This window comes from Furipterus horrens, unplaced genomic scaffold, assembly GCF_987537825.1.
Source record: "Furipterus horrens unplaced genomic scaffold, mFurHor1.1.pri manual_scaffold_2, whole genome shotgun sequence".
Taxonomy (NCBI): domain Eukaryota; kingdom Metazoa; phylum Chordata; class Mammalia; order Chiroptera; family Furipteridae; genus Furipterus; species Furipterus horrens.
In genome coordinates this window covers 12,289,053-12,314,417 of record NW_028327172.1, presented here as the reverse complement: position 1 = coordinate 12,314,417, position 25,365 = coordinate 12,289,053, and the positions used below count along the sequence as shown (strand labels likewise).

General features: G+C 49.6%; 1 protein-coding gene across 6 annotated transcripts in view; it reads right to left on the bottom strand.

The window, feature by feature from the left end:
• AMBRA1 (autophagy and beclin 1 regulator 1) overlaps positions 1 to 25,365 on the bottom strand; it is a 170,488-nt gene that overhangs the window by 4,537 nt on the left and 140,586 nt on the right. For 5 of the 6 annotated variants that reach the window (XM_090261914.1, XM_090261923.1, XM_090261929.1 and 2 more), the window contains 5 exons: positions 23,253 to 23,441; positions 22,047 to 22,201; positions 9,603 to 9,742; positions 3,173 to 3,265; positions 1,969 to 2,162 (listed from right to left, as the gene is read on the bottom strand). In XM_090261914.1, the coding sequence (XP_090118040.1) occupies positions 1,969 to 2,162; positions 3,173 to 3,265; positions 9,603 to 9,742; positions 22,047 to 22,201; positions 23,253 to 23,441 (771 nt within the window). Of the gene's footprint in view, positions 1 to 1,968; positions 2,163 to 3,172; positions 3,266 to 7,569; positions 8,100 to 9,602; positions 9,743 to 22,046; positions 22,202 to 23,252; positions 23,442 to 25,365 lie in introns of those variants that run through there. The other variant, XM_090261960.1, reaches the window with a different exon arrangement.

Below are 25,365 nucleotides of genomic sequence, written 5' to 3'. Positions count from 1 at the left end.
GCACCTCTGGCCTCTAAAGGGCTCACCCTCCACCACCTGCTCCCCTTTGTATTGAGATGGGGAGGAAATGAGGTTCTGGCCTCTTGAAACTGGGACAGGAGCCTCCTTTCTCTTGACAGCCCTCCAGCTGAGCCCCAAACAGGAAGAAGGGAAACTGATCATTGGATGAAGGGCAGAAACGGGCTGACGCGAATCAAGAAAAAGTAGAGGCAGCATTTTATAAGTTATGTAAATGCCTAACTGCTATGCTGTACATCTGAAACTAATATAATATTGAATGTCAACTGTAATTGAAAAAATTTTTAAAAGTTATAAAGAAAAAAGCAGAGGATTCTCTGGGAGGTTAAAGATAGGAGGATGCGCTTCTTTTCAAGATGGTGGTTCTTTGCCCCCAGAGGCCCTGCTGCACTTGACCTCTAAGATCTGCCCTCCCTACTCATCCAGCCTCAATTCTCAGCACGCACTGGACAGGCCACCAACATGCCAGTGGTCCTCTGTGCAGAGTGCAGTGTTTTTGAACTTGGCGCCTTTGCAGGTGCTGTCCTCTCCGCCAGAAATGCCTCTCCCCACCCTCCCTGATACCACGTGGCTAGACGAAGTCCTCCTCATCCTTGCGGGCACAGCTCAGAGCCACCTCCTGCCGCAGTCTTCCCCGAGCGCCACAGGCTGGGCATGGCCTCTCCGCGGAGTTTCCGAGCTCTTTATCATAGTAAGTAATTACCTGCCTTGCTCTCCAGACTTCGAGTTCAGTGGGCAAGGACGAAGGCCCATCTGTCTTTGTAGCCCAAGTGCTGATACACGGGAGACCATCAGTAAACGGCCATAAGATCAAACCCGAGGGGGCTGCCTAAGACTGTCTTTAGTGTGGGGACGGATGGAGGAGCCTTCAGGTCTCTCCTCGCTGAGGCCCGAAGCTCCAGCCAGTACTGCCAGCTGCGCAGGGGTTTCCACCCAACAACGAGTCATGGGCCTCGGATGTAGACGGTGGCCTGGGCCACAGATCAAAAAGGAACCTAATTTAAAAATTTTCAGGTCATGGTAGCGAGAGGGCAGTGCCTTGTCGGGGGACTGAGTATAGAAAGCTGTTCCCAGGGTTGGGAAGCGGTGACACAGGCAAACTGGCTACCCTTGGCCTAACACACACGACATCTTCTCCTCCTATGGTCTCTCTTCAGCAAATGGCTGAACACAGTCCTGGAAAATGCATGTCTTTCTGAAGGCTGGCTTGTCTGGAGCCGGGACCAGTAAGGGGGCTGGGGTATGGGGTAAGGGGGGTGACTGAGTGAGAACAGGCTGTTTAACACAGCTGCCAACAGACTCCAAGGTGGCTTGAGCTCTCCCACTGGGAAGTGCTAATTGGTTCTTGGAGGTTCGAGGCCAGTACAGCCAGCGGGGGCTCAGGTTGGCTGAGCCACACCTGAAATAGGTGAGAGGAAGGGGCCGGCGGTGTGCCAGGCAGCAGCGGACGTGGCAATGATCCACGGGTGTAATCAGAGCACGAGAGGGCTCACCTGTGGCGCTCCCAAACCTGCCACTTGCAGGGAGAAGACAAGCTACCCTGAGGGTTGGCCCTGGAAGCCCGGGGCCTGGGGCGCATGTCTCTGGAAGGGGAGCCGGCAGCAGTAAGATTTTTGTAGCTTTTTCCATCTAGGCTCTCCCTCTAGAAGAACAGCCTCTGTCCCCCAAGTCTTAAGAGGAAAGGGCACTTGGGGGAAAGCTGTACGAGCAGCTCAGCTTGCTGGAATCAGTGACAGATCAGGAGACTGATGTTCCTGCCCAAGGAGACTGTTAATGCCACCTGGAGGGCGCTACCTAAACAGGTGAGAGGTGCTCATCCTGGCTGGAGAGTGGCATTCTCTCAGTGCCACCTGTCTACGTGGAGGGGCCAGGAGCCTTCAGGAGGGCTGACGATGGTCCCCACGGCCCACCCCCAGTCCTATGTCCCCTTTGGCATTACATGGCTCTTACCTTCCCCGGGACCAGAGGCTGCTGTCCCTGGCTCCTGTATCTCCCTCTCCGTCTGTGTTTCAGCATTCTGTAGCTGAAGGGCCAGAGTCTGGGTGCCCTGAGACGTCACTGAGGTGGTGGGGTTCCGGGGCTGTAGCCCAATTGCATTCATCAGACCCATGTCTCTGTCTGTCCTCCATGTGGCTCTGCTGGTTCTGGGGGGGCGAGGCAGACTGAAGTCAGGCAGGGCTCAGGACAACATCCCTCACAGCCCCTCGCAGCGCTCTGCTAGCTCCGTGCCAAGCCTCAGGGCACAGCCTTGACCTGGGCTGCATGCTCACAGGAAGCCTGGGCTCCTGTGGCTCCCCCACAATGGCAGACGACAGTCAACCATCCATGCCCACTCTCCCTCCCATCAGCCCTTGCCCCAGGACAATGAAAAGTGCTGCAGAACCACCCTGTTTTGGAAACCCAGCTGGTTTAGTCACTCCCTTAAACAAAGGGGGCCTTTCTGGTGAAGTAGAGATGGCTGAACTTAAGACTCTGATTTAGATACAGGAAGTCACTGAGATCTGCGGGACAAATAGTGAGCAGAAGGTCTTTCTCTCTTTAGCTTTTCCTTCTAGTTCTGTGCTGACAGATTCCGGTTTCAATTCTGGCATTTCCCCTGGATCTCCACTGTGGAGGAAAAGCACTGGGACGCTCACGAAGCTGTTCCGGGGTGCGCCGGGGCCTTCTGAAAAGCCGCCCGGTGAGTAAGCCCCAGGCCCCAGGCCAGCACCCCTTTGCTCGGGCATTCCCAGGCACTGACCCTTGGGAAAGCCAGAGCTGGCCACACAGGGAGCCCAGGACTTTCGAAAGGGTCACTGGCCACTCGTATTTCTAGCTGTTTCTGGGGACTATTCCTCTAGCTGGGTCCTCTAGGAACCACTGACTGCCTTTGTTTTCTCAGAACGTTCCAGTCTTCACTAATAAACTCAGTGGTAAGAGGATCAGTACCAGGTTCTGACTCTCTAAATGGCCCCTGGACTGCAGCTCTGGACAGCTCAGTCCCGGGGGCCCTCATCACCTGGGAGATCATCCATGACTCTCCCTGGGACACAAGCAAACTCCCTAGGAACAGGACCCCTATCCAGTGCCTGGCTTCCCCCCTCACGCCAGTGTGCTCAGACACCATGGCCAGGATGGGAGAGGACCAGAGAGTGTCCTCCTCCTACACACTCACCCGGGCCTTTCACTGCTCCTGCTGCTCGAGTGGACAGTGAAGACAGTCTCATTCAGCTGGTCCCAGTAGTACTCAATGCCCGAGTTTGAGGCCCTGAAAATCAGTTGAGATGACGGAGAAGAAAAGGTGAAAGGTGTCAGAGTGGGTGCGGCCAGAACTCTCCCCAGTCACAAGGCTCTGCAGACTACAGCCTGGTGGCCCTCCTTCCTCACTCCGCGGCTGGGCTGAGACCAGGACCACAGACGCGAGTCAGGACGCTCCAGGTGGGAGCACCAGCCAAATGCCCGCAGGGAGGTCTCAGCCTCTTCCCTCTCTCAGCCAGAGCCTGGCTGGCTCCTCCCTGGGGCTGAGAGAGAGCTAAGACACCGCCACGCCAGATGCAGACACTGGGTTCTGACTATTCTTCAGAGAGAGAAAGGAGCTCAGACGGCACACGAGGCTGGAGGCGCTGGAAAGACAGGGTGCCACGGATGGCCCTGCCCAACGGCGTGCTCAGTGCGGAGGCAGGCTCCCCCGGCAGGAAGCGTGCGGGCTCCTGCTGCCGCCGGCCGGTGGAAGGAACACAGGGCGCCTCAACCTTCTCCACTTGCCTGGAGCTCAGAAGTCCAAGCTGAGAAAAGCCCCCACGGGGCTGGAAGAGCCCCCATCTCTGTGCTGTGGACCTAGAGCCTCCTGCGCCAGGGTAGGCTGGACAATCGGGGAAGGTGCTCGCAGAGCTGAAGGAGACCCCGGGTATGCTCCCAAACTTCTCACGGGAAGGAAGCGAGAGCCTCGAGGGGCGACGGGCTGATGGCAGAGGAGGGGGTTTCTATCTGTGGAGTTCTCCAGGCTGCCAGCCTTCCCTTGCCCCCCCCCCCCCCCCCCGCAGTGTATTGTCAAGTAGTTCCTTCCAAGCTCACGCGGGCACAGCTGCCAGAAGGGACGTGGCGGCCTCTCATGCCTCTCTATGCTTTGCTTTCAGAGATCCCTCCCTGGAAGGTGTTCCCGAGACCGGACTGAGGCGCTGATGCTGGTGGGGAAGGCCAGGGGATGGACGTTGAAAAAGAGGTATCTTTGAGCCCCCAGATGAGAACTCCGGCACCTGTGCAGAGATCCTAAGAGACACACGAAGCAGCCAGCTCTGCCCCTAAGTGGGACAGGACAGGCACGTGTGCTTGAAGGGCTCTGCTGCCCCCAGTGTGACTATGTCTGGAGACAGGGTCTTTAGGAAGTCACGAAGGTTAAATCAGGCCTTAAGAGCGGGACCCTAATCCACCAGGACGGTGGCCTTCTCCGTGTGCAGCAACAGTGGGAAGACGGCCACCTGCAAGGCAGGAAGGAGGCCCTCCCCAGAGCCGGGCCGCGCTGGCACCCGGTCTCAGACTTGCAGCCCCCAGAGCCACAAGAAGAGCGCTTCTGCCGATCCAGCCGTCCTGTCTATGCTCTTCTGTTGGGCAGTCTGAGCGGACTAAACAAATTCTGACGAAAGCCAGCCTTTTAAGCTAAGGGCCTTGGTTACCTTCCTTTAATGACAGAGCTTCTTCAATGAAGAGGCAACAAACCAAGTCAGCAGGATCTGAGGGTCAGCCAGGAAGCAAGGTGTGAAGGGTGACCTAAGTTGCTTCCCTCCTGAACAGAGGACCAGACAGGTCCCTGACGCGGGGCTGGACAGCGCTTGTATGATGAGGGACCGTATGTCGAGAGCTGGTGCTACCGCTGTGAAAGGAAACAGGCCTAGGCCCTGAGCCCTCACAGGGTCACTAAGATTGGGGGAGGGAGGCAGGGGGGGCGGGGGGGCAGAGGTCACCTGAGGGCGCACTAGTGTCTGGAGGGAAAGGGCCGCAGCCAAATGAAAGTGCTCTTCCTTCCCCTGCTCTACACCAAGCTTCCCGGTAACTCTCGGAGGGCCTGCGGGGCTGTGAACTTGATGTGATCTCCAAACCACCCCTTTATAAAGCACTATCTCCTCGTTCTTCCAGCCACTCAGCTGTTTCTGTGGGGGCCGTCTGGGAACCACAGGGGCATGGGGGAGTGCAGGTGAGAGGAGCGGACCTGGCTAGGGAGGAGGCAAACGGCCGGAAGGCAACAGCAGAGGCCTCCAAAAACAAAGCCCTCACTGCCAGCTGCCAGGGAGCCTCTGATTTACAAACTTGTCAAGATTTATTGACAGGTGGCAATACCATGTGGGTCCCTGCCAAACCCTTCCTCTGTAGTTCTTGCTAGCCAGGGCTGATCATTGCAACAAACTGTTCACAGCAAACCTGCACCAAACCACGTAATACCAGAAACCTTGCTTCCTACCTCAGGAAAGAGGCCACTGAAGGCCCAGTCTCGGAGCTAGGACCGTCCGTGTGAGGCTGATGGTCAAAGGGCCCCCTTAAACTCTTTCCGTCTGGCAGCATGTGTCACCAGCTCAGAGCTGTGGACTCTGGCCGTTTATACAGAACAGGGGTGATGGAGCCTGTACCAGATGTACTGCTGCCCTCTCCTCCACCCCCCCAACCCTCTCTGCCCCCCACCAATAGGTCTAATTCTAACCCTGGCATGTGCTACTCTCTGTGTTCAGAGTAGCGCAATGACGACAACCTCATGGATTTGAAAATTTGGTCCAAATTCCAGGTGCCAAGGAACAGAGTTGAAGACACCCTTCTGGCTATGAAAACTCTTAGCCTTTAATACCGGATGTCACTAATTTCCATCTCTGAACTGAAGAACTGTCCCAACCATCTCCCGCCTCCTTGGGTCCTAAGGAGGGTGAATGAGTCACTGTTTGCTCCAGGTTCTTCCTGGAGGCTGGGCCAACACACAAAGGGACAAAGAAGAATGGGAAGGCCACTCAGGGTCAGTCTTTTCAGATGGACTTCCATCTCACACCGGGCTTCCTTCTTTCTTCCTTACCCGAACACTGCTCAGCCTTCCCTGCCTGTCTGTAGGCTGTGCTTCTGGGCTCAGCTCGCTGACGCCCTCCCGGTGGGACCACCAGGGCTCCCTGAACAGGCTGAGTGCCAGCCTGGCCTCCTCAGTGGTGACAAGGCTCTCTCAGAGAACTCTGGGCCCGTACATCCCGGTCTCTAGAGGACGTTCCCTTTGAGGACATTCTTCTTTCATCTGGCTGTTACATAGCTGTCTCGTTGGAAAAAAGGCGGTTTTCAGAAGACCGGCATTTATCCCTGCGAGCTCTGTGATGTAGGGAAGAGCTGGCCCCTGGTTCTTGTGGGACAGCCTGAAGGATGCAGTCTCTGTGGTTTCCCCTTTGACTCAGGGGCCTGCCTTCCCCTCCCTGATTGTACTCACCGTCTACAGTGGCAGTTTTCTCTTAGGGGACAGAGCTGGGACCTTGTCAGGCCCCTCAGCCACGGGGCCAGATTCCCCCTAGTCCCAGACTACTTTTTTCTGTGGATTCTGTCTTCTGAGCTGGCTCTGAGAAGTGGTCTTCCCAGCAACACCTCCCTCCCATTTGTAGGGCTGATCTATGAAGCCGGAAGTGAGCACGCACCCCCTCACATCAATCTGGTACTTCACACCCACTGTGGTTATTGCTAGGGGTGTTGGCTGGGCTGGCGGTCAGCCAGAGGAGTGGTGGGTGGGGGAACAAAGCAAAGGAGAAAGGAGCACCTCATTGCCTGGGAAGGGTGGGGTGACCTGGCTAATGGCTTTGTACAGGGGCTGAAGGGCCAGTTGTCTGTCTCCTCGCCTGTCCCTGGACAGAGAGTGTTTCCTTGGGTCTTTTTCTACTGTCAGAGGGGCTTCAGTGCCACCAAGAGATGCCTAAGGAGCTTGTCGCCTCCTCCTTGTGCTTGGAGAGTGCTGGGGCTAAGACAATGGGGGAGAAATCAAGAGCAGACCGCAGAGCACAAAACGAGGTGCAGCTGCGCGTGCCTGGGACAAAGGCAGACAGCCACCTGTTCTGGAGGGAGGGCTGTAATCGTGGCTCAGCTGGCTGGCTGGGTCCTGTGCCCTTGGGAACGGGTGTGCCAGGGAGCCGTGTCACATGGGGATAGGCAGCAAGCCTTAAGCAGCTGCCTCCTAAAGAGACAACCACCCTGAGCTCCTCCTTTCCTATTTACGTTTGCTCTCCTCACTGTAGGCCAGGGACCAGCCATTATAACACAGGGAGACCCACTTCTCTGCATCCATCACCTGACATGCTTATCAAAACCACCTAGTGCTGCATTCTTTACCTGAGGTCTTAAGAGAATTACAAAGTTATAGGAGTGTTGTTTTGGTATGTTTTTCTGCAGAAGAGAGTGCATTGGTATCATCGGAATTTTAAAGGGGTTTCTGATTTTAAAAAGGTTAAGAATTAGCTACAGAGAAAGAACTCTGGATTGGAAAGTTAGGAAGCCTAATTCCCTGCCTGAAGCAAAACAATCGTACAGATATGAAGGTGACTGAGAACTGGAGAGGCTTTGGACAACTTAGAATGGAATGTGTCTGTCTTAATTTATATGGTACCATTAAATGTCTGGCCCTAAGGTTTGGGGCATTAGCCAACACGACCCAGGAAATCAGGGGATACAGAAACACTGAGGTCCGCCAGCTAAAGCAGCTCTCTTGGTCCAATGCAGCCTGATCTGCGATGGGATGCTGTTTCCTGTCTCTGACGCCGGTGCCACCTTGCTCATAAATGAGGCTCGAGTTGCTGGTGTGTAAGGAAGCTCCCCAGGCAGTCCAAGGCGGCTGTGACCTGCGGAGGCTGCGTGCTGAAGACGGCCCACGGCGAGAAAAGACAGGCCACGGCCAGCTCCATGTTGGGCTGCGGTGCCCAGGACCCCACCGAGTGCACAGGCTGGCGTTTCAGACGCTGAAGTCCTCGTGGGGCCACAGCTAACTGGAGGTAGAGATTCTGACTGTGTGGGAGCAGGTCACTTTTGCAAGGGAGGGGTGGTGGCGCTGGGACGCTGGCTAGGCAAGGCTAGTGGCTGGATCTGCAGATAAGATGACAATGCTGAGGGAGGAAGGGTGGCTTTGAGAAACAGGGAGAGAAGGGCCTGTAATTACTGTGTTGGTTAAGAGGGAAACTATGGTCCAGAATTCTGGGTCAGTTGGAAAACATGCCTAGTAGATTCCTCTTATGAATTCCAAAGAATAGAGAAAGATATACGATAGTCTCATGTACTTTGGGGAAAAGAAACATTTCAGGGCAGGCTGATTCTGGGACTAGGGACAGGCCAAGGGTGGGAGCAGAAAGGGACAGACCTAGTGCCTTGGGCTAACAGTGGCACAGCCATGAAAGAGGCTGGATGTGTTCTGGAAAGGCACAGGGAGCTAGTGAAAGGGGCTCTGTGGACACCGAGCCCAAGGAAAGCACAGCCGGCAGACCCAGGAAAGTGCCCAGCTCCAAGAGCAGCTTGGCTAGGTCAGGTGCAGACAGCAGCCTCTCTTTGGGAGCGGCCCTGAAAGTTGCACACGGAATGAGCTGGGCCAGCGACCGAGCTCAACTAAGGGCCCCATCACCAGTCACCTATCAGGCCGCAAGAACTGACCCAAGTACACCCTCTAGGGAAAACCACCAAGGGCCCTATCAAAAGGCAATGCGGACACTCCCAACAGCCAGAGACCCCACCAGATCAGTCCCACTGCGCTCTGTGACCTGCAGAACACCCTTGGAGGGCACGCTGCATGAGCGGAGACAGCACAGGATGGTGTGGAGGCGGGAGTGGCGCTTAGTCGCAAGAGCCCTGCAGCGGCCCACACAGCCACCAGCAGGGTCTGCACTTGACGCACAGAGCTTCACGCTCCCCACCTGGCTGGGTGTGGAGATTGAGGTCAGACCCAGCTGACTCCCAGGTTCTTGCCTGAATAGACCTCTATCATCCAAAAGCCAGCGGAAGGGGAAGGGGGAGGGGTCTCAGCAGGACTCAAGAAAGAAATGCCTTTGGCTCCCTGTCTCCTCCTGCTCCCTACTTCAAGATAATAATCATTTTGGTTTTTAAATTGAGCTTTTTAACCTGCCTTTTCTATTATGAGCAAGAGCCCCAAGCAGAAAGGAAAACACAGTCAGGACACAGAGCCAGATGGTTAGAGATCAATGGCTTGATAAATTAGGGCTTTAACAATATGCTATTTCCAATTTTATTTCTTAAGTTAATGTCAAATCCAGGATCACCTGTTGAATTTTTCAAAAAGAGTTTAGGACAGAATCTTTGCTATCTATGCTTTTGCCTGCAGAGCAACATTTATTATCACCAGAAAACAAGGGGAAACAAACAAAAAATACTGCCTTAGACTTCAGAGACAAATAACTAAACCAGTCTTCTGAAGAGTTCTGGTATGGAAAGCTAACACTGCCCTCCGCTACGTGAAAAGGACACTGTAAGGCGTGACAGTGAGAATGAGGTGGGCTGACCCCACCTCACCAGCCAGACCCAAAGGCGAAATGCTGATTTCTCTAGCCCTCAGCCCAGGTGACCCTTCCATACCCACCCGGCCGGCCCCTGGAGCCACTCACTCTGGTCGGCAGATCACCAGGTCTCCTTTGTTGGTACCGTAGGCCAGGCCGAGCCCGGGCTCGGGCAGCCAACGGGCAGAGTTGATGCTGACATGTCTCCGCTGGTCAGCAGGCATGGGGTAAAGGACGTTGAAAACTCTCTGGGTTGGGGAGAAATAGGGAAGAAAAGAGAATGGGAGGAGAAACAATTTGTTACCAAGAATAACAAGATCCGGGGAGAAACAAGGTCCCTTCCAGGGCTGGAAGCAAGTTAAAGAGAGGGAGGAAAGGAGACGGCTGGGCTGGGAATGGAGTGAGCCCACCACAAACGTGAGGGCCTGGGGTAGCAGAGGGGAGGTGGAGCCAAGACGCTCTCAAGAAGTGCCAGGGGCACACTCGGGTTTCCTGCATGAGGCCTCCCGTGCCTTCCTCACAGCCTTTTAGCGCTTCTCACATCACTGCCCCAAGGGAACCCCCCGGGGAAAGCCCCAGCTCACCCACTCCACCCCTAACTGTCCTCTGACCAGGTAAACCAGGGAGAGCCCAGCTCAGCGGGCAGTCCTGCTACCACGGAAGTCACAGCGATCTTACAGCAACGGGGAACTGGAGGTAATGGGGAGAGGGGTGGGTAACACTGGAGAACATTCCTAATTCATCTAATTAAAAGCAATGTTAAAAATGCTATTTTTAAGAGAAACTAAAAGGTGCAATAAGGTACAGAAAGCAGGGCAGAGGGGAACCTTGAACGCACAGGCACAGGATTTCTTTCTACCTTATGGAAATAACCATTAAATAGTTCACTTCCATTTCTCAAAGGGAGAGTCTCCTTTCAGCAGTCCACAGCTACAATTTTTCTTGGGGGCAGCTTAGCTATAGGCCAGGATTTGGCTGAAGGTGAGAGGAAGCCTCCCAGTTTCTTTGGCCACTGACTTACATAACGTTCCAGAAACAACTTTAGTCAGAGACAGGGGCAGGGCAGTGGAAGAATGAAGGACATGGACTTCAGAGTTTGAAAGACCTGGGTTTGAGTCCCGACATCACTGCACAACTTCTTTAGCTCTCAGTTTAAAGAGAGACAGCACCAACATTCAAGGAATTGGGGAAATTAAAAGAAATGATGTTTATAAAACACCTGGCATGATGCTAGCTCATAAATCTGCATCTGGGGCTTCGAAGAAGATAGTTAGGGCCTATGAAAAGGACAGGAAGCTGAGAATCAGTAAACTGGAGTTTTACTTTTTAAAAAAGATTTTATTTATTTATTTTTAGAGAGAGGGGAAGGGAGGGAGAGAAATATTGATTGGTTGCCTCTCGCACACCTCCAACCAGGGACCTGGCCCACAACCTAGGCATGTGCCCTGACTGGGAATCGAACCAGCGAACTTTCAGTTTGTGGGTTAATGCCCAACCCACTGAGCCACACCAGTCAGGGCTCTGCAAATTGGAGTTTTAGTCCATATGATGTTTCTCCCCTTAAGCCTCCTCAGGTTTTAAGCAACAGAATAGGGACAAACTTTATCTGCCTTTACCTGTTTGTAAGGATTGATGGAAAAAAAATAAGAGACCCAGTGAAGAGTGTGATTTAGAAAGTAATATCCAAAAATAAATTTAGGATGGTGCAATAATTCTGTTTCTGATTATCCTGATGGGAGATTTTAAAAAAAGGATGAAAAAGAAGTAAATATTGAACTAGGGGTTCACTGCACATACACAGATCACGTCAGAAGAAGTCCTGGATTTGGGACTGCTTGTCCATGTGCCTTGGGTGTTTATCTGAAAGGCCCTTGCCAGGACATACTGTAGACTAGCATGTGTTCTCAATGTACTGACACACATACAGAGTCCTGCTATGAATAATTTTCCAGGTTTTGTAGTGCTGAAAAATGTGCCACAAGGACCCTGCTGTGGTCCTGAGGTCTCTGATAGGTAGGGAATTGGCTCTGGTTTGAGGTACAAGACTGCCCCTCGGCTATGGCATTAAGAACCTTGCTGTCTGACTTAACTCCAAATGTACAGCTTAGCCTGGGCTCCTTAAATCTCTGTTCTAACTGAGACTACTGAGAACTAGCCCAGTGGAGTACGTGAGTTCTAGACTGCTCACCTAGAACGTGGTTGCTTGACCTTTGGGTAATCTCTTCCTTGCACACACACGCCCGGCAGGAGCCTTGAACAAACCCATGGCCTCTACTCTCCCCCGGCCTCACTGCTGACTGTCCGTGGGGATGGCAACACCAGTCTTTCCCCTTTGCACCCAATCAACCCCTTTCCCTCCAGTCAGGGGATGGAGCATGTGCCTTCACCTCACCTCACAGAGGCTTGCTCCTTTCCAGAAGACAGCCAGTGGTTTCAGTCCCACCCGTAGGTGACACGGTTACATGACTTGGTATACACATGAGAAGGACAGTGGTTATAATCAGACAACTGTGGCTGGAATCACTTATAATCTGTTTATTTTTTCCTTCTCCCAAAGGCCAAATGGTGTGAGTGGTACACCCCTGGCACTAAGGAGGAATGAGTGTTAATTCCGGTGGGTGGGTTGAGGGGAGCCTCACAATAGTTTCTCCCTTAGAATCATGATGGTTCATAATTGCAGGGGATGGGGCAGAAGGGCCAGAGGAAGGGCCCTTGCAAGGAGAGGGTGATGAGGTTAGTAAATCAGGTGCTTGCAGGTTGTGCTTTGCAGGTTGTGCTAAGTTTTTGAATGGGGGTCTCAAAGAAAAATATAAGCGACCAGTTTTCTAAAAATGTTCCAGACCAGGAAAGAAGCAAATAAGCCTCTCATATGTCACGAATTTACCTCTTATTGTCTATTGCTACAGAGGGATTAACAAATACTACCAATTTGCTTCTAAGTACAGGACCTTGCTTCGGGGACAAGACCTCCAGAGCAGGTATGACAAATGACCCAGCTTAGGTGAGACAAGGTCAGCGGGAGGAAAGAAGAAATTAGCAGTTGAGGCCCCCAGACCCTGTTACACAGACATGACAACCTCCCTGGCTCTGGGAGTCCCAGGACATCGATCTGTCCTCTGGCCAGGGCAGCCCTCCCTCACCCCCACTCGCGCCCCTGAGTCCTTAAACAGTGCTGAAAAATCGGCTCCCAAGTGCCCATCCCCTCCAAGGTTTGGGTATTAAGCTAAATCCTGCTCTGTGGCAGGAAGCCAGAAAATGCCACATGAAGATCAGCAGCCTCCAGGACTCCTGATAAGCTCCTGCTTGCCTATCACGCTCCAATGTGGGGGTGGGAAGGAGGGGAATGGGGGCAAAAAGTATGGGGGTGAAGAACTGGAGCGAAGGATGAGTAGAGATCACGGATTTATAGGTCCTGGGAGGTCATTCTATTATTTCACACATGCCTGGAACTAAAAAGAATCTAGAGGAATGAGAATCTGGTCCTCTGTGAAAACCACTCAGAGATGTAGTTTCCACTCATTTCTCTGGCCGGAGCTGCACATCTCTCAAGGCCCCTCGCTGAGGGAAATACTCCGCACAATCAGTCAGCCCTAGAGACAAGAGAATATCTGGGAAGCAAGCCCCCCCCGCCCCCTAACGCTGACAAATGATTAGGCAGCACTGGCTGCTCCCTAGTCATTATGGTGTGGCCACCAGTGACTGGGCAACTGTGAGTCTCCTGGCAGATTTCAGCGGGGACCGGCTCCGGCTCTGTGAACGCAAAGTTCATCAGCACTGACAAGAAGTAAGGCCTGAGATAGTGTGAAGGACAGCTCTGGCCTTCACTTAAAGGCGCCCCAAATATAGCTCAAGTAAAGGTTTTCTTAACACCAGTCAGGTGCCCTGAAGCTCCCCATGGGATGTTAAGGACAAAGCTGGTGGCCTGCCCCAAATCTCTTTCTTTCTCTGACAAAAGGGACACCCCATGAAGCTACAACACCAAATCCCATTACATTGGAGGTGGATTATCAGGACCTGGGGACCTTTTGTGGGGCTGGAGACAAGCCCAGCGGCTGATTTGTGTTGGCAGAGTCCCGGTCTCACCTGTCTCAGCGGCAGCTGTTCCCTAGTATATGACAAATGCTGACAGAAACCCCCCACCCCAACAGGCTGTTTTCATTTCTGTCTAACATCTAGGAAGGGAACGGGATTCAATATGTTAGAGGGAACACATTTTTCAGAGTCACGGCCATCAGCACGTCTATAGAGAATGCGTCAGGTCGCCAAGATCTTTATGGTTCTAAGGGTGTAGGAGAAGATGACAATTCTTCCACTTCTGGGGTCCAAGACAATCTCCTACACCGCTGCCCCTCCATACCCTCAAATTCTGACTAATATGGAGTAGGAGCAAAAGAAAGCCGTTCCTAGATCAAAACTAAAGTGGTCTTATTTCTTGTTCAAAAATACAGGAAGCGAATAAGAGGCAGTCAGAGGAGGTCAGTGAGAAATCTTCCTCTCCATCCTTTTAAAATTTAGAGGGAAAATGCCCTCACCCAGAGGCTTTCTCTTCTACTGCATGTCAATAAAGCTCATCAGACCATCAGACCAAGCAGCAAACTGCACCACTCAGATCAGCCCAGATAAAAAGCCCAAAGAAAAAAACTTTGTGGTTATCTTGTTTACATGTGGGAATCTCGTCATCTGTAAAGCTGGAACCTTGCCATGGTGGCAAGAGGTTGAGTGCAGCTGGCAGATCTCCCTCTTTTTAACTAAGATAATGGAAGCTGGTTGGAGGGAGGGGACAACGGAGGAAACAGGTTGGAAGGGCCACGGGAGCAGGTACAAGCCAAGGGGGCTTTGAGGAAGAAAAAACCATGAGGAAGAGAAATGCCTTCTGGGCAGTGATGGGAATCAAGGGCGGTGCTAAGCTTTTAGAGAGGGTTACTAGGTGAATTAACTCTGTGAAGGGGGAAAAATCAATGGAAAGCAGATGCTAAGAGACAGGTGAACTTTCCTGTGGAAATGGGTGACTACACACCTTGTCACAGGCTGAGAAATGCTCACATCCCAGAGCAGGCAGTGGGACAGACACTATGGTCCTTTCCTTCCTTTTGAGCTGTTGGTTTGCTTAGATTCATGAATTACTGGAGTTTTTCATTCCCTAAGAAAATCTGATTGTTTTCCCAAAACTTTTAATTTCTTTTACTGGCTCCAAACCTTCTTTATATTCTACTTTGGTGTTTAGAATTCACAGAATGTTGATTTTAGAGTGCTTACTTTGAAACAAGAACCTGAATACCGAGTCACCTAACTCTCCCCTCCATTCAGTTGAAGCAGGAGCAAATCTGCCGAGGTGAGCCTTGTCCAAACTAAAGCAAAAACCTCCTTTTCTTTCTTAACTCTTTGGAATTTGTGGCCCTCTGTTCCTATTGATAGTCATTTGTAGCTCACCTCCTGTGACTTTCTGAGATCTGTAAATTTTGTTTTATTTTTCTCTAAGAGATCCCAAGGACAGTCAGAGGACAAGAGTTTTATTTTCCAATCAGCCTGATGGCCAAAGGCCATCTTTGCCCATTAGGATCAAACCACAGAGATTAGTTCAGCTGAGGAACCGACTTCTGTGCTAAATGAAATACTGAGACACTCACTGCTCCTGGAACTCCCAGAAATTAAAATAATTACTTCTTCTTATTCCCACTCTGAGCACTGCACAAGTTCTTAAACTTCCTTGGCTTTCTAAATCTCAAAGGAAAAGGCCAAATGAATAGCTGTTCTTGCTATTCACAGTGAATAAGAGTCTTTCAATATATTTCAATACATTAAATATTGTCTGATCCATATTTTTTTTGAAAAATTATAGGACAAGGGCTATATTAATATACTTCCAGGTAGGCTCTCCTATCAATTCTTGAAAAAAATAAAACATATTTTGCCTTTCACTTTTGAACCGATCATCCAGCGCTGGGACTAGAACCCTGAGAAACTCACTGACACTGGGCAGAACTGGGGAAATGAGTAAGACACTCCCTATTTTCATAAGGATGATCTCATTAATACTTTGGTGCAATCACTGATTCCTGAGTCCCATGCTTGGGAAACTGATGGTGGTGGTGGGTAGAAATGCACATTCATGTGTGCACAAGAAATACACGGCACACAAGATTTCAAAGGGATACATGTGAACAAATGTGAGTGCCTCCTGTGTGCCACGCACAAGTGAAGGCCGGGAACACAGCAGTGACAAGACCAGTTAAGAAGCCAGGCGTCTAACACGGACGCACAAGAGGAGCAGGGACCAGGCCCATTCTCTTCCGTCTTCCCAGCCTAGCAAAGTGCCTGGCCTGTGGTAGGGGTTCCCTAAAATGTTGAGCAAAAAGAATAAAATGCAGTATACACTGAACGCTACTAAGAGACCACGTAGGAAAGAAATCGTCAGAGTTGGAGGAATCTGTCATGGAAAAATCTGCCTAAACTAATGACTCTAATTGCAGCTCTACTGTTATTTTTAATTTTTTATCTTTCCCCTCCCTTCTCTGACAAACTGCATCAGAGACACCCCTGACTTCTCCCATACTCCCTCTTTCCTACAATGTGCCGAAGAAAGGAACTTTCTGAGGATAGATGCTTTGTACCACATCTCCGAAGTCAACTTTAAGATAATTGCAGCGGAAGCAGCTTTTAATCAACTGACAGGCAGCTTTAAGAAAATTGATGAGGACAAAAATCTTAGGAAGGAGTAAATCACTTCTGACAACAGAGCTGTCTCTCTTTTATCCCAATCTCCCCTTGAAGAAATAGTACCCTTCCAGGACTCAAAAATAAAATATCTTTATTTCAGATTTTTGCTACTCCCAAAACCAGTCAAGATTACGAGGCTCAGCTCCCTTAGATTTCTGGGAATACTCTGGATTGAACTAGAGTTCTAGGTCACTTTTGAAAATCAAACTTTTATAATATAGGGAAGTACAGATGATTGGATTATATCACAGGCTCAATTCGGGGCAAGGAGGGAGACCTAGTGAAGACTGCATATTAAAGAATGGAACTAGGAGAGGCCAAACCAGCCTACACACGTTAGTTACATAAATGCTGGTCACTGCTGACCATGCTGGACACCCATCCTGACCCAGGATCTAAGCCTTAATTTAGTTACGACTAATTTGAACATTTTGGATACCAAGCCTTTTTTTATGACCCATTTTAATGAACTTGTAATAATAACAGTTGTCACTAGGCTCTGTGAAGACGGCTATGAAATGGTATAAAAGCAAGCCAGCCAGAGTGACACTAAGATGCCCATTAGTGGACATCATAGTGATGTCCCTCATCCAAGAATAACAGTGAGTTGAACACTGGAAAAAGGAATTCAAGAAATACTCCTTCAGATGGGAAGTGCCTGGAGAGGAAGAAAGACACTGCTTCTCACTTTTTAAGCCAGAGCATCCCTGTGTTCTATGACCTCTAGGCAAACAGGGATAAGCTCACAGTTAAGAGCCTGAGTAAAGTCAGCCAGAATTTTAATCAGAATTGGGAGAGGCCTCAGGGCATTAGCCCTTAAAGTACCACCACCAGGATGCTAGCATGATGCAAAATGCCTGAAACCTCCAGTGCAGGAGGTACTCATAAATCTCTCCACTTTCTGGAAGGATCTGAAGCATCTGGTTAATAGGAACCATAGAAGCAAACCAGATGAGGTTCCAGAGACATGGTAAGAGACAGGGTGAGCGCAAAAGGGAAAAGGACAAAGCTACACGGACAGCTGGCGAGGTCTAACTGGAGCACCCGTGCAATTTGTCCTCAGTCCTGACGTCCTGTGCAGTTGTCTGGAGCCCTTAGTAAAACAAGGATGGCTGGGCCCGACCCCCAGAGCTTCTGATTCAGCAGGTCGGGGGGGTGGGGGGGAGAGACAGAAAAATCTGCATTTCTATCAGGTTCCTAGGTGATGCTGATGTGGTCCCAGAAAAATACACAATGAGAACTACAGCCCAGTTAGATACAAGCAGGCTGTAGGTATGTAAAAAATGCTAACAGATCTGCTTCCCATCCCTGCTGCCTAAGACCCGTTGAGGATGAGGGGGGTGCAGAGCTCTAGAGCTAGAGCCCCACAGGAAGACGGCATACCCGGGACCGTCAGCCACTGAAGGGCAGAGTGGAGGCAGGGAGAGTGCCTAGGAAGAGAGGGGCAGAAGGTGGGGAGAAAGAGGGGCGAGAGGAGGATGAGGGAGAGGAAGGGAGGGAAGGGCAGACTCTTTCCAACATCCACCCCAAGCTAATGATCTGTGTGGGTAACAGTCGCTCAACACTTGAATACGGTTTTACCGCGGAGCCACAAAGCAAAAGCTTTAAACCAAATTGAACTTTTAAGTATTTGAGGCTTTGCCTTCAAGAGCACAACGCTGTTCCACAGAGAAAGGAGAGCTAAGCCGCTTTCCGTCCCCGAGCTTCTGCTCCCACTCAAGTCAGAGGAGGTGTCCTGGTCACCACTGTCAATAAGACGACCAGACAGAAAAGCAAGTCAGCACTGGTGAGGTTCTAGCAACCAGGGACTGTGCACTGAGGGTCCTTTTCAGTTCTTGTTAAACCACTTAAATGCCTATAACCTTCACCTGCTGGGGGAATCCTCTGTACACCTGGGAGAGAGTGCACGCCGCCTGTTAACTCCTGTGGTGAAAGCACTAATCCTGATTTTTGTTTTCAGCTCCAAAGGCCCTAGCTCCCTCCCACCCCCCCACAAACCCAGGTGCTGACTTTGCCTCTGCTCCTAGGTAAACTACTGATAGAAGCTGGAAGAACAGTTTGATATATGACTATTTCTGGTTTCATCATCAATTTATATTTTTGTTATTATGCTTTCATCTGGTTACAACCAAAATTATTATAATGTGCAAGTTGCCACTAATGTGGAAAATTAATTGCAGTTGTCTTACTATATTGTGCCTTGTTCCAATTAGAAAATAAAAGCAGAGAGGGAACACAGGCAGTTTGGTGTTTTGAGAATTTAGCAAAACTTCAGCTCAGCAATCTCTAAATGCTTAACTTAAAAACAAAACAGAAATTAACAAAAAGCCCTCCCTGGCTCAACTGTAAGTGAGTCAGACAGCAGATAAGAGCCTGAGTCATCGAGTAGCCGGGCCAGTCCGAAGGAGGCTCGCCGGGACGGCGGGTGGGGGACAAAGTACGAGCTTCATTTCAGTTTTCCTCACTTGCCAATCACACTAAAATTGGGAGGGCTGACCCCAGTAAGCAGAGAAGGGACATATCAAAAGGACCCTAGATCCTAGAAACAAGAATGAAAATTAAAATGACTCAATATGGGGACGAAAACAACCCAGCACAGAGATGTCCAGGGAGAACCCTGGAAAGCAGCGACAGCAGAGAAAACATGGGAGGTGAAGCACAACCAGCCAAAAAGCTAAGAGTTTGTTAGGAAATGGAAGATAAATGCCACTGTGCCTGCAATAAAACTAGCAAAGGTGGCATCAAAGCACCACGCATAAAACCACAGAAGTAAACCTGAGACTGCTCCTCTGCCTTGCTGAAGAGGCGGAGGGCAGAAACCTAAAATGAAGACAGGAGTCATTAAGAACAGCAGTTCTCAATTCAAGTGAATATCAGAATCATCTGGAAATCTTGTTTTACAAATACAAATACCTGGGCCCCTCCTGCCCCTTCCTTAACTCTGATTTTAAGTCTGAAGTGGTGTCTGTATTTTAACAAGGACCCCATGTACTCTGATGTAGGTTGTCCAAGTAGCACGGTTTACAAGCACTGATCCCGGGGTCTGAAGTACTGCTTAGAATAAACGTGCCAAGGCTAACAGCAATTAGCAATTCATTTTCAAAGAGTTTTCATATGGGATTGTGTAACAGATCATCTCTTGGGGGAGAGATGTCACTTAGTGGGAATTAAAATAAGTCAATGCTCTGGTGGATATCCTCCTGGGAACGTCTGTTGGTTCAACAAGCTCACCTCTCTGAACAATTATCACAGTGAATTCCAAGAGGCAACACCAGAAGAGAAGGGGAATTCTGGGTAAAGAAGCTCTTGGACAGGCCCATTACCCACAAAAGCATTCCTTCAAGGACAGAGCTTGACATTACAGATGGGGACACCCACCTATACTTACCTGTGCAAAGAGGGAGATGCTCTACTGTCCCATTTAAACCCTTGCTCCCTGTTCTCAGACAAAAATGCACTTCTTGCCTTACACGGTGGTACAGCACAGCTATCCAAAAAGCTGGTGTCTTCCCTTCCACCAGTGACTGAATTCGGGGACATTTGCTGAGTGCTTTGGTGCCTTTGGACGTAAGGGGCAACCAAGACCTGGAAAACCAGAAACCTTTCTGTAGCACGGGGGTTTAGAAGTCAGACTGGTTGGACGTGGTGAGCAAAACCTTGTTGAGAAGCCTGGATCCTGTCTCTTGGGTGAGAGGAACACTTCCCAAAATGGGATCTTTCTAGTTACTTCAGCTCCCTCTCCTAAGCAGCAGATGGTGCCTATTGAGAATCAAGAAAGCCTCACTGGGAGGCCTGAAAAATAGCTCTTGTCACGAGGCACGCAGCAGCTGGCTCGTTGCCTTGAGCCCCTTCGAAGGACAGCAATGAATTACCACATCCCTCGGCCGACTTCTCCAAATGCGTTCCCTGAGCTGCCAGACCCATATGTGACAACATCTTGGCCCCCACCCTGTAGTTGTTTGCCCTCAGCCAGGAGTCGGGTAGCAGCCCTGGCTTCCGGAAGAGACGGGAGATGTCCATCAGTGTTGACGAAATCAGATCCTGTCTCTTAATGATTATAAACAATTATTCCCTAATTAGGCAGGGTTAGAAGAACAGCTGTTGGGACCAGAATTCTAGGTGGTAAAAAGCAGACACCAGGTACTTTTACCATCCAAATATGCTTAACATAAGCAAATTTAGACTATTTAAAATAAAATTCAACTTCCATCCTCAAATATCTAGATAATAGGACTGATGAATTTCCCACAAAATCCTCTCGATCACTCAATGTCAAATACTATATTTCTAGTTATATGGCCTCCAAGAATCAGAACTTCCCTGTCATTACGATTTTAAGAGTAGAGAATGCCTTGTTTCTACCCCTTCAGAAGCCTGGTGGGAGATCTCTGGTTTTGCTAGTTACCACCTAGAAAGGATGAGGAGGACATTTTTCTTGAGAATCTCCTTTCATGCATTTAGTTTCTATTCAATGTCAGTTTCCCTATTCGGTATGCAGACTCCATAAAGATGAAACAGACAAGGTCTCTGCTCTCAAGGAGTTCACGGTTCAAGAGAAGAGAGAGACATGGAAACAAATAATTGCAGTATGGCGTGGTGAGGGTTAAAAGGAGTGCATCTACCAGGTACAGTGGTGGCCCGGGGTGATCAATTCTGTTTAGGAAGGTTCCAGAGAAGGGGAAGAGCTTGTGGGCAGTTGGGGTTGCGGAGAGGAGAGCATTCCAGGTAAAGGCACACTAGCAGGAAGGAGCCTTATTAAATTTAGGGTGCTTGAAAAGTGGCTCACTGGAGTTGAATAGACAGTCCCTGTAGGAGACGGGAGGGAGAAGAGGAAAAGGCCAAGAGGGGGATCAGGACAGAGGCCACCACATCATCTACTGGGTCCAATCTCTAGTTGTTTCTTTAAAACAAATGCTTCCTGTTCCAGGCATTCATAAGCATCTACATGCATAGCACTAAGTGGGGGTCCTGAGGGATATGCCCCTCAGGAGCTTAAAGGAAACCTAATTGGGTGGATTAAACATACACATCACACAGCTAAAGGAAACACAAAATAACACACAAGTGCATAGAACTACGAATGGCAGAGCACAAGGCGCTAAGGGAATTCACAGGTTCTTAGCTTGAGACAGAGCTTAAATACCATTTAATTAGAGAACCGCTCAAATGCTTGACTTCCCTTGACAAAACCCTGGTCAAATGAGCCCCTGTGGGATGTGGGAAGCTCAGTCAGAAAACAGTCTAGTTGAGTCCAGAAGCCACTAACGCCACGATGCCCAGAAGGCATTTAGGGGGAAAAAAGGAGATCCACCTCAGACAAGCAAGGGTCCTGAACAGGAGCTTTCTCAGTTGGTGAGATGGACGGGGGTGGAGGAGGGGGGTGAAGAGCACAGCAGCTGCCCGAAGTCCTCATCTTCCTTCATAGTTACGACCCACAGAGAAGAACATTTCATAGTATACTATTTTTATAGCTTTCTTTCTCAAAAAAAAGAAAAAAAAAGGTTTTAAACAGTCATAAATATATCGTTGGGATCTTTACGTATCTCTACACTAAAGAGCTAAGAAGTACTCAGTTTGGTCTTTATCCAAAGATTCTTTCAGGCCTCTGGGGAGCCCAGCCCGTGATCTAGGGTGTGAGAAAGCCCCTGCCCTTGCACATTCCAGAGCTTCCAAAGTAAAGCCTGCTGGTCATGGATGGGCTGGACTGGAGTCTTCCCTTATGCCTTATGAGCATGCTCTCTCTGGTCCTGGCCGGGAGATCGCCCCTCGGTCCTCATTACCCTGCCACACCGAGGAGAGCCGCCATACGCTGAAGGCACACCCAGTGACACTCACCCTCATGGAGGTCTCGCCACCATGGGCCTGTTGCAGCCGGAAGACCTGGGCTACCATGTGCTCTGTGGAGGGGTGCAGCAGGATCCTTCGTGAGGCCAAGCCCACCATTACATATCGGCCCATCGGGGACAGGCTCACCGAAATGGCATTGGGACCTGAGGGCCAAGAGAAGAGAGACATTTCCCAGCGTTCTTGCTATTATAAGGAAATAATTCTTCCTCTTAATCTTTTCTTTTTTTCTCCAATCTACATCTTCATTTGGCCGTCGTGGGGTTATCCCAAGGACTGTGGGGAGGAGTGTAATGAAAACACAGCAAGTACTGAGTACAGTAAGTACCCAGAAGGTACTTAGTAGATGTTAACCATTGCTATAGAATCCATAGTAGAGTCACATTTTTAAAAAAATTGGCATCATACTGTAAACACTATTATGAAATCTACTATCTTCACATATTAGGAACATTTTCCATTATTAAACATTATAAAGGCCAAATGGTACTCTACCTATCAATACACCATCACTTATTTAAGCAACCCTTCACAATTTGACATTTTTCTTTATGATAAGTAATAGTACTGTGTATAAATTTTTATAGTTTTCTTCTTTAAAAAAATATTTTATATACTTATTTTTAGAGAGAGGGGAAGGGAGGGAAACCGAGAAGGGGAGAAACATTGATCGGTTGCCTCTTGCACGTCCTCGGCCAGGGTCCTGGCCCACAACCCAGGCATGTGCCCTGACTGGGAACTGAACCAGTGACCTTTTGGTTCATGAGACAACACCTAACCCACTGAGCCACACCACTCAGGGCTGTATTGTTTTCTTATTATTTCCTTAGAAGTGAGAATACTGGATCAAAGAAAAAATACATTTTGGGGGCTTTTAATACACAATGCCAAACTGCCTTACAGTTTACGAGGGTGCCCACTTCCCCAAGCCATGACCAGAGTCCCTCCTTTATGCCTGGCCATCACAATAACGAGCATATCACTGATGCTACCGTGGTAGGGAGGACTTTTATCCTAAGATTCTTTGGCAATGCTATGAGGCAGGACTCCTGCAAAGCAATCTTCCTCTGGTCAGTGCCCCCGTGAGGCAGGGGCAGCATGTGACCGTTAGTCCCCCCTAAATCACGCCTCCCCAGGAATGCCCATGGCACAGTACCAGCATCCCTCTGTCACGAGAGCGGGCTTCCTATCCCTTACCAAATCGCTTGGTGTAGAGCATTTCCCCCAAGTTGTGGGGGGCCAGGGAGTACACTGCCAGGATGCCTTCATCAGGAAAGCCCCTCTGGCTGCTGGGGATGAAAGCTGCCAGGAGCTGGCCATCTGCAGAAATGTCACAGCTGGCATCATTGTAGATCTTGCAGTTCTGCACCAGCACATTCACGGAGGCTGCATCAAAGAAAGAAAAGAGGGTAAGAACGTTTGAAGTTGATGGTGTGAAAAATTCTGGACCAAGAAATTTGGGGGCTTTCTTGTGGGCCTGAACCCTCTCTAAAAATGCTAAAGGCTGCTTAGTCAAACTAAAATGTCATGTAATAAGGAACACGAGAGAGAGTAAAAATATGTCTCCTCCACCACTTTAACAGGAAACTAGAGGTAGTCAATACAACCACAACCACCTGCTGAATCTTAGTTCACACTTAGGAAACATCACTTGAGAGGTTAGATAAGAAAAAAGTTATTTCTATAAATTGTTCCTGGAGAGCTACTCAGCAGCTGTTATAGTCCAAAAGATGAAAACCAGGATGAATGAAAGCGCAAACCCACTGATTCCAAGAAAAAGGTGATGATACAGGTAAAGTTTCCTTGGGGCATAGCTCCTATTCTACAACTACTTTGTGACCTTGAAGAAGGAACTCATTTCACAAGTTTGTCTTCCTTTCTAGTTTTAAGAGAAATGGAACATTTACAGACATCAATCTCCTGGAAAGCTCCTTGCTAACACTAATCCCTAACTCTACAAGAGAGGATAAAGAGCCCTGGCTGGTGTGGCTCAGTGGCTTGAGCACTGGCCTGTGAATCAAAAGGCTGCTGGTTCGACTCCCAGTCAGGGCACATGCCTGGGTTGCAGGACAGGTCCCTGGTTGGGGGCATGTGCGAGAGGCAGGCAACTGATGTTTCTCTCCCTCTCTTTCTCCCTCCCTTCCCCACTCTCTGAAAATAAATAAATAAAATCTTCAAAAAGAGAGAGAGAGGATAAAGAGAAACAAAGGAGACTCTTCATTTCTCACTATGCTCTATGCCTTATCCATACCATAAGCCAATCTCCACGGGCAGCCCCAGTCTGCACTTGGCCCCAGTCTGCACTTGGCAGTTTCTGAGAACTAAGCACGGGGTCAGCCAGGCAGCAGACTCAGCACGAGGGTGTGGGGGGCTGGGTGGGTGGAAGAACGTCTGCAGGTGTAGAGAATCTGCTCCACACGAAGTGGGACTGGGACGGTGCCTGTAGGCTTTTTGTTTCGGTTTTCATCTGAATCCTTCTCCAAGGCCCACTGTACAATTCCCTGCCAGGAAGAAGTGGCTTACCCTTGATGTGAGCCTGGAACCAGAGTGCCAACATTATGGTATATGCAGAACAGCACAACACATCCAAAGGGACCAAGCTACTTTGGGCTTTGTCTCATTTAGGTCCACTTTACATGCACATACAGAGAGACTTTACTCCTCTTATTCAGAGACTACCTGGATGTCTGCTATCAGAAGAAGCATTACGGTTAAAGGAAAAAAAAAAAAAAAAAAAAAAAGCCAAGCTCAGCTGCCCTCAGCAGATCCCAGGCATGACCTGGGAGATCAAGGGCAAGTTTCCCCAGGAAATTACCTTAAGGAAAACAAAACAGCCCTGGTTGGGTAGCTCAGCTGGTTGAAGTGTCATCCCCATATGCCAAGGTTGTGGGTTTGATCCCTGGTCAGGGCACATACAAGACTCAACCAATCAATGCATAAATAAGTGGAACAACAAATTGATGTTTCTCTTCTCCGCCCCAATATCAATAAATAAAAATAAAGCAAAATAAAATAAAGGAAACAAAACAGAACAAATACTTTTCAGGGGCCCTGAAGCCTATGGGATCAGCGACTCAGGGTGATTTCTAAAACTCTGCATTCATCCCCTTTTCCCTGTGTGTTGCTATCAAAACCATAGAGACGAGAGAGCTGATAAAAAAAAGACACGAGAACACACTGATCAGGCTATTGTGCCAAGTCTAGGGGGCTGACACCAACAGCACCATTACGCATAAAACTGAGGAGGGACCACAAGGATGGTTCTGTTTGCTAACTAATAAAATAATAACATCCAAATACTCACTGCTAT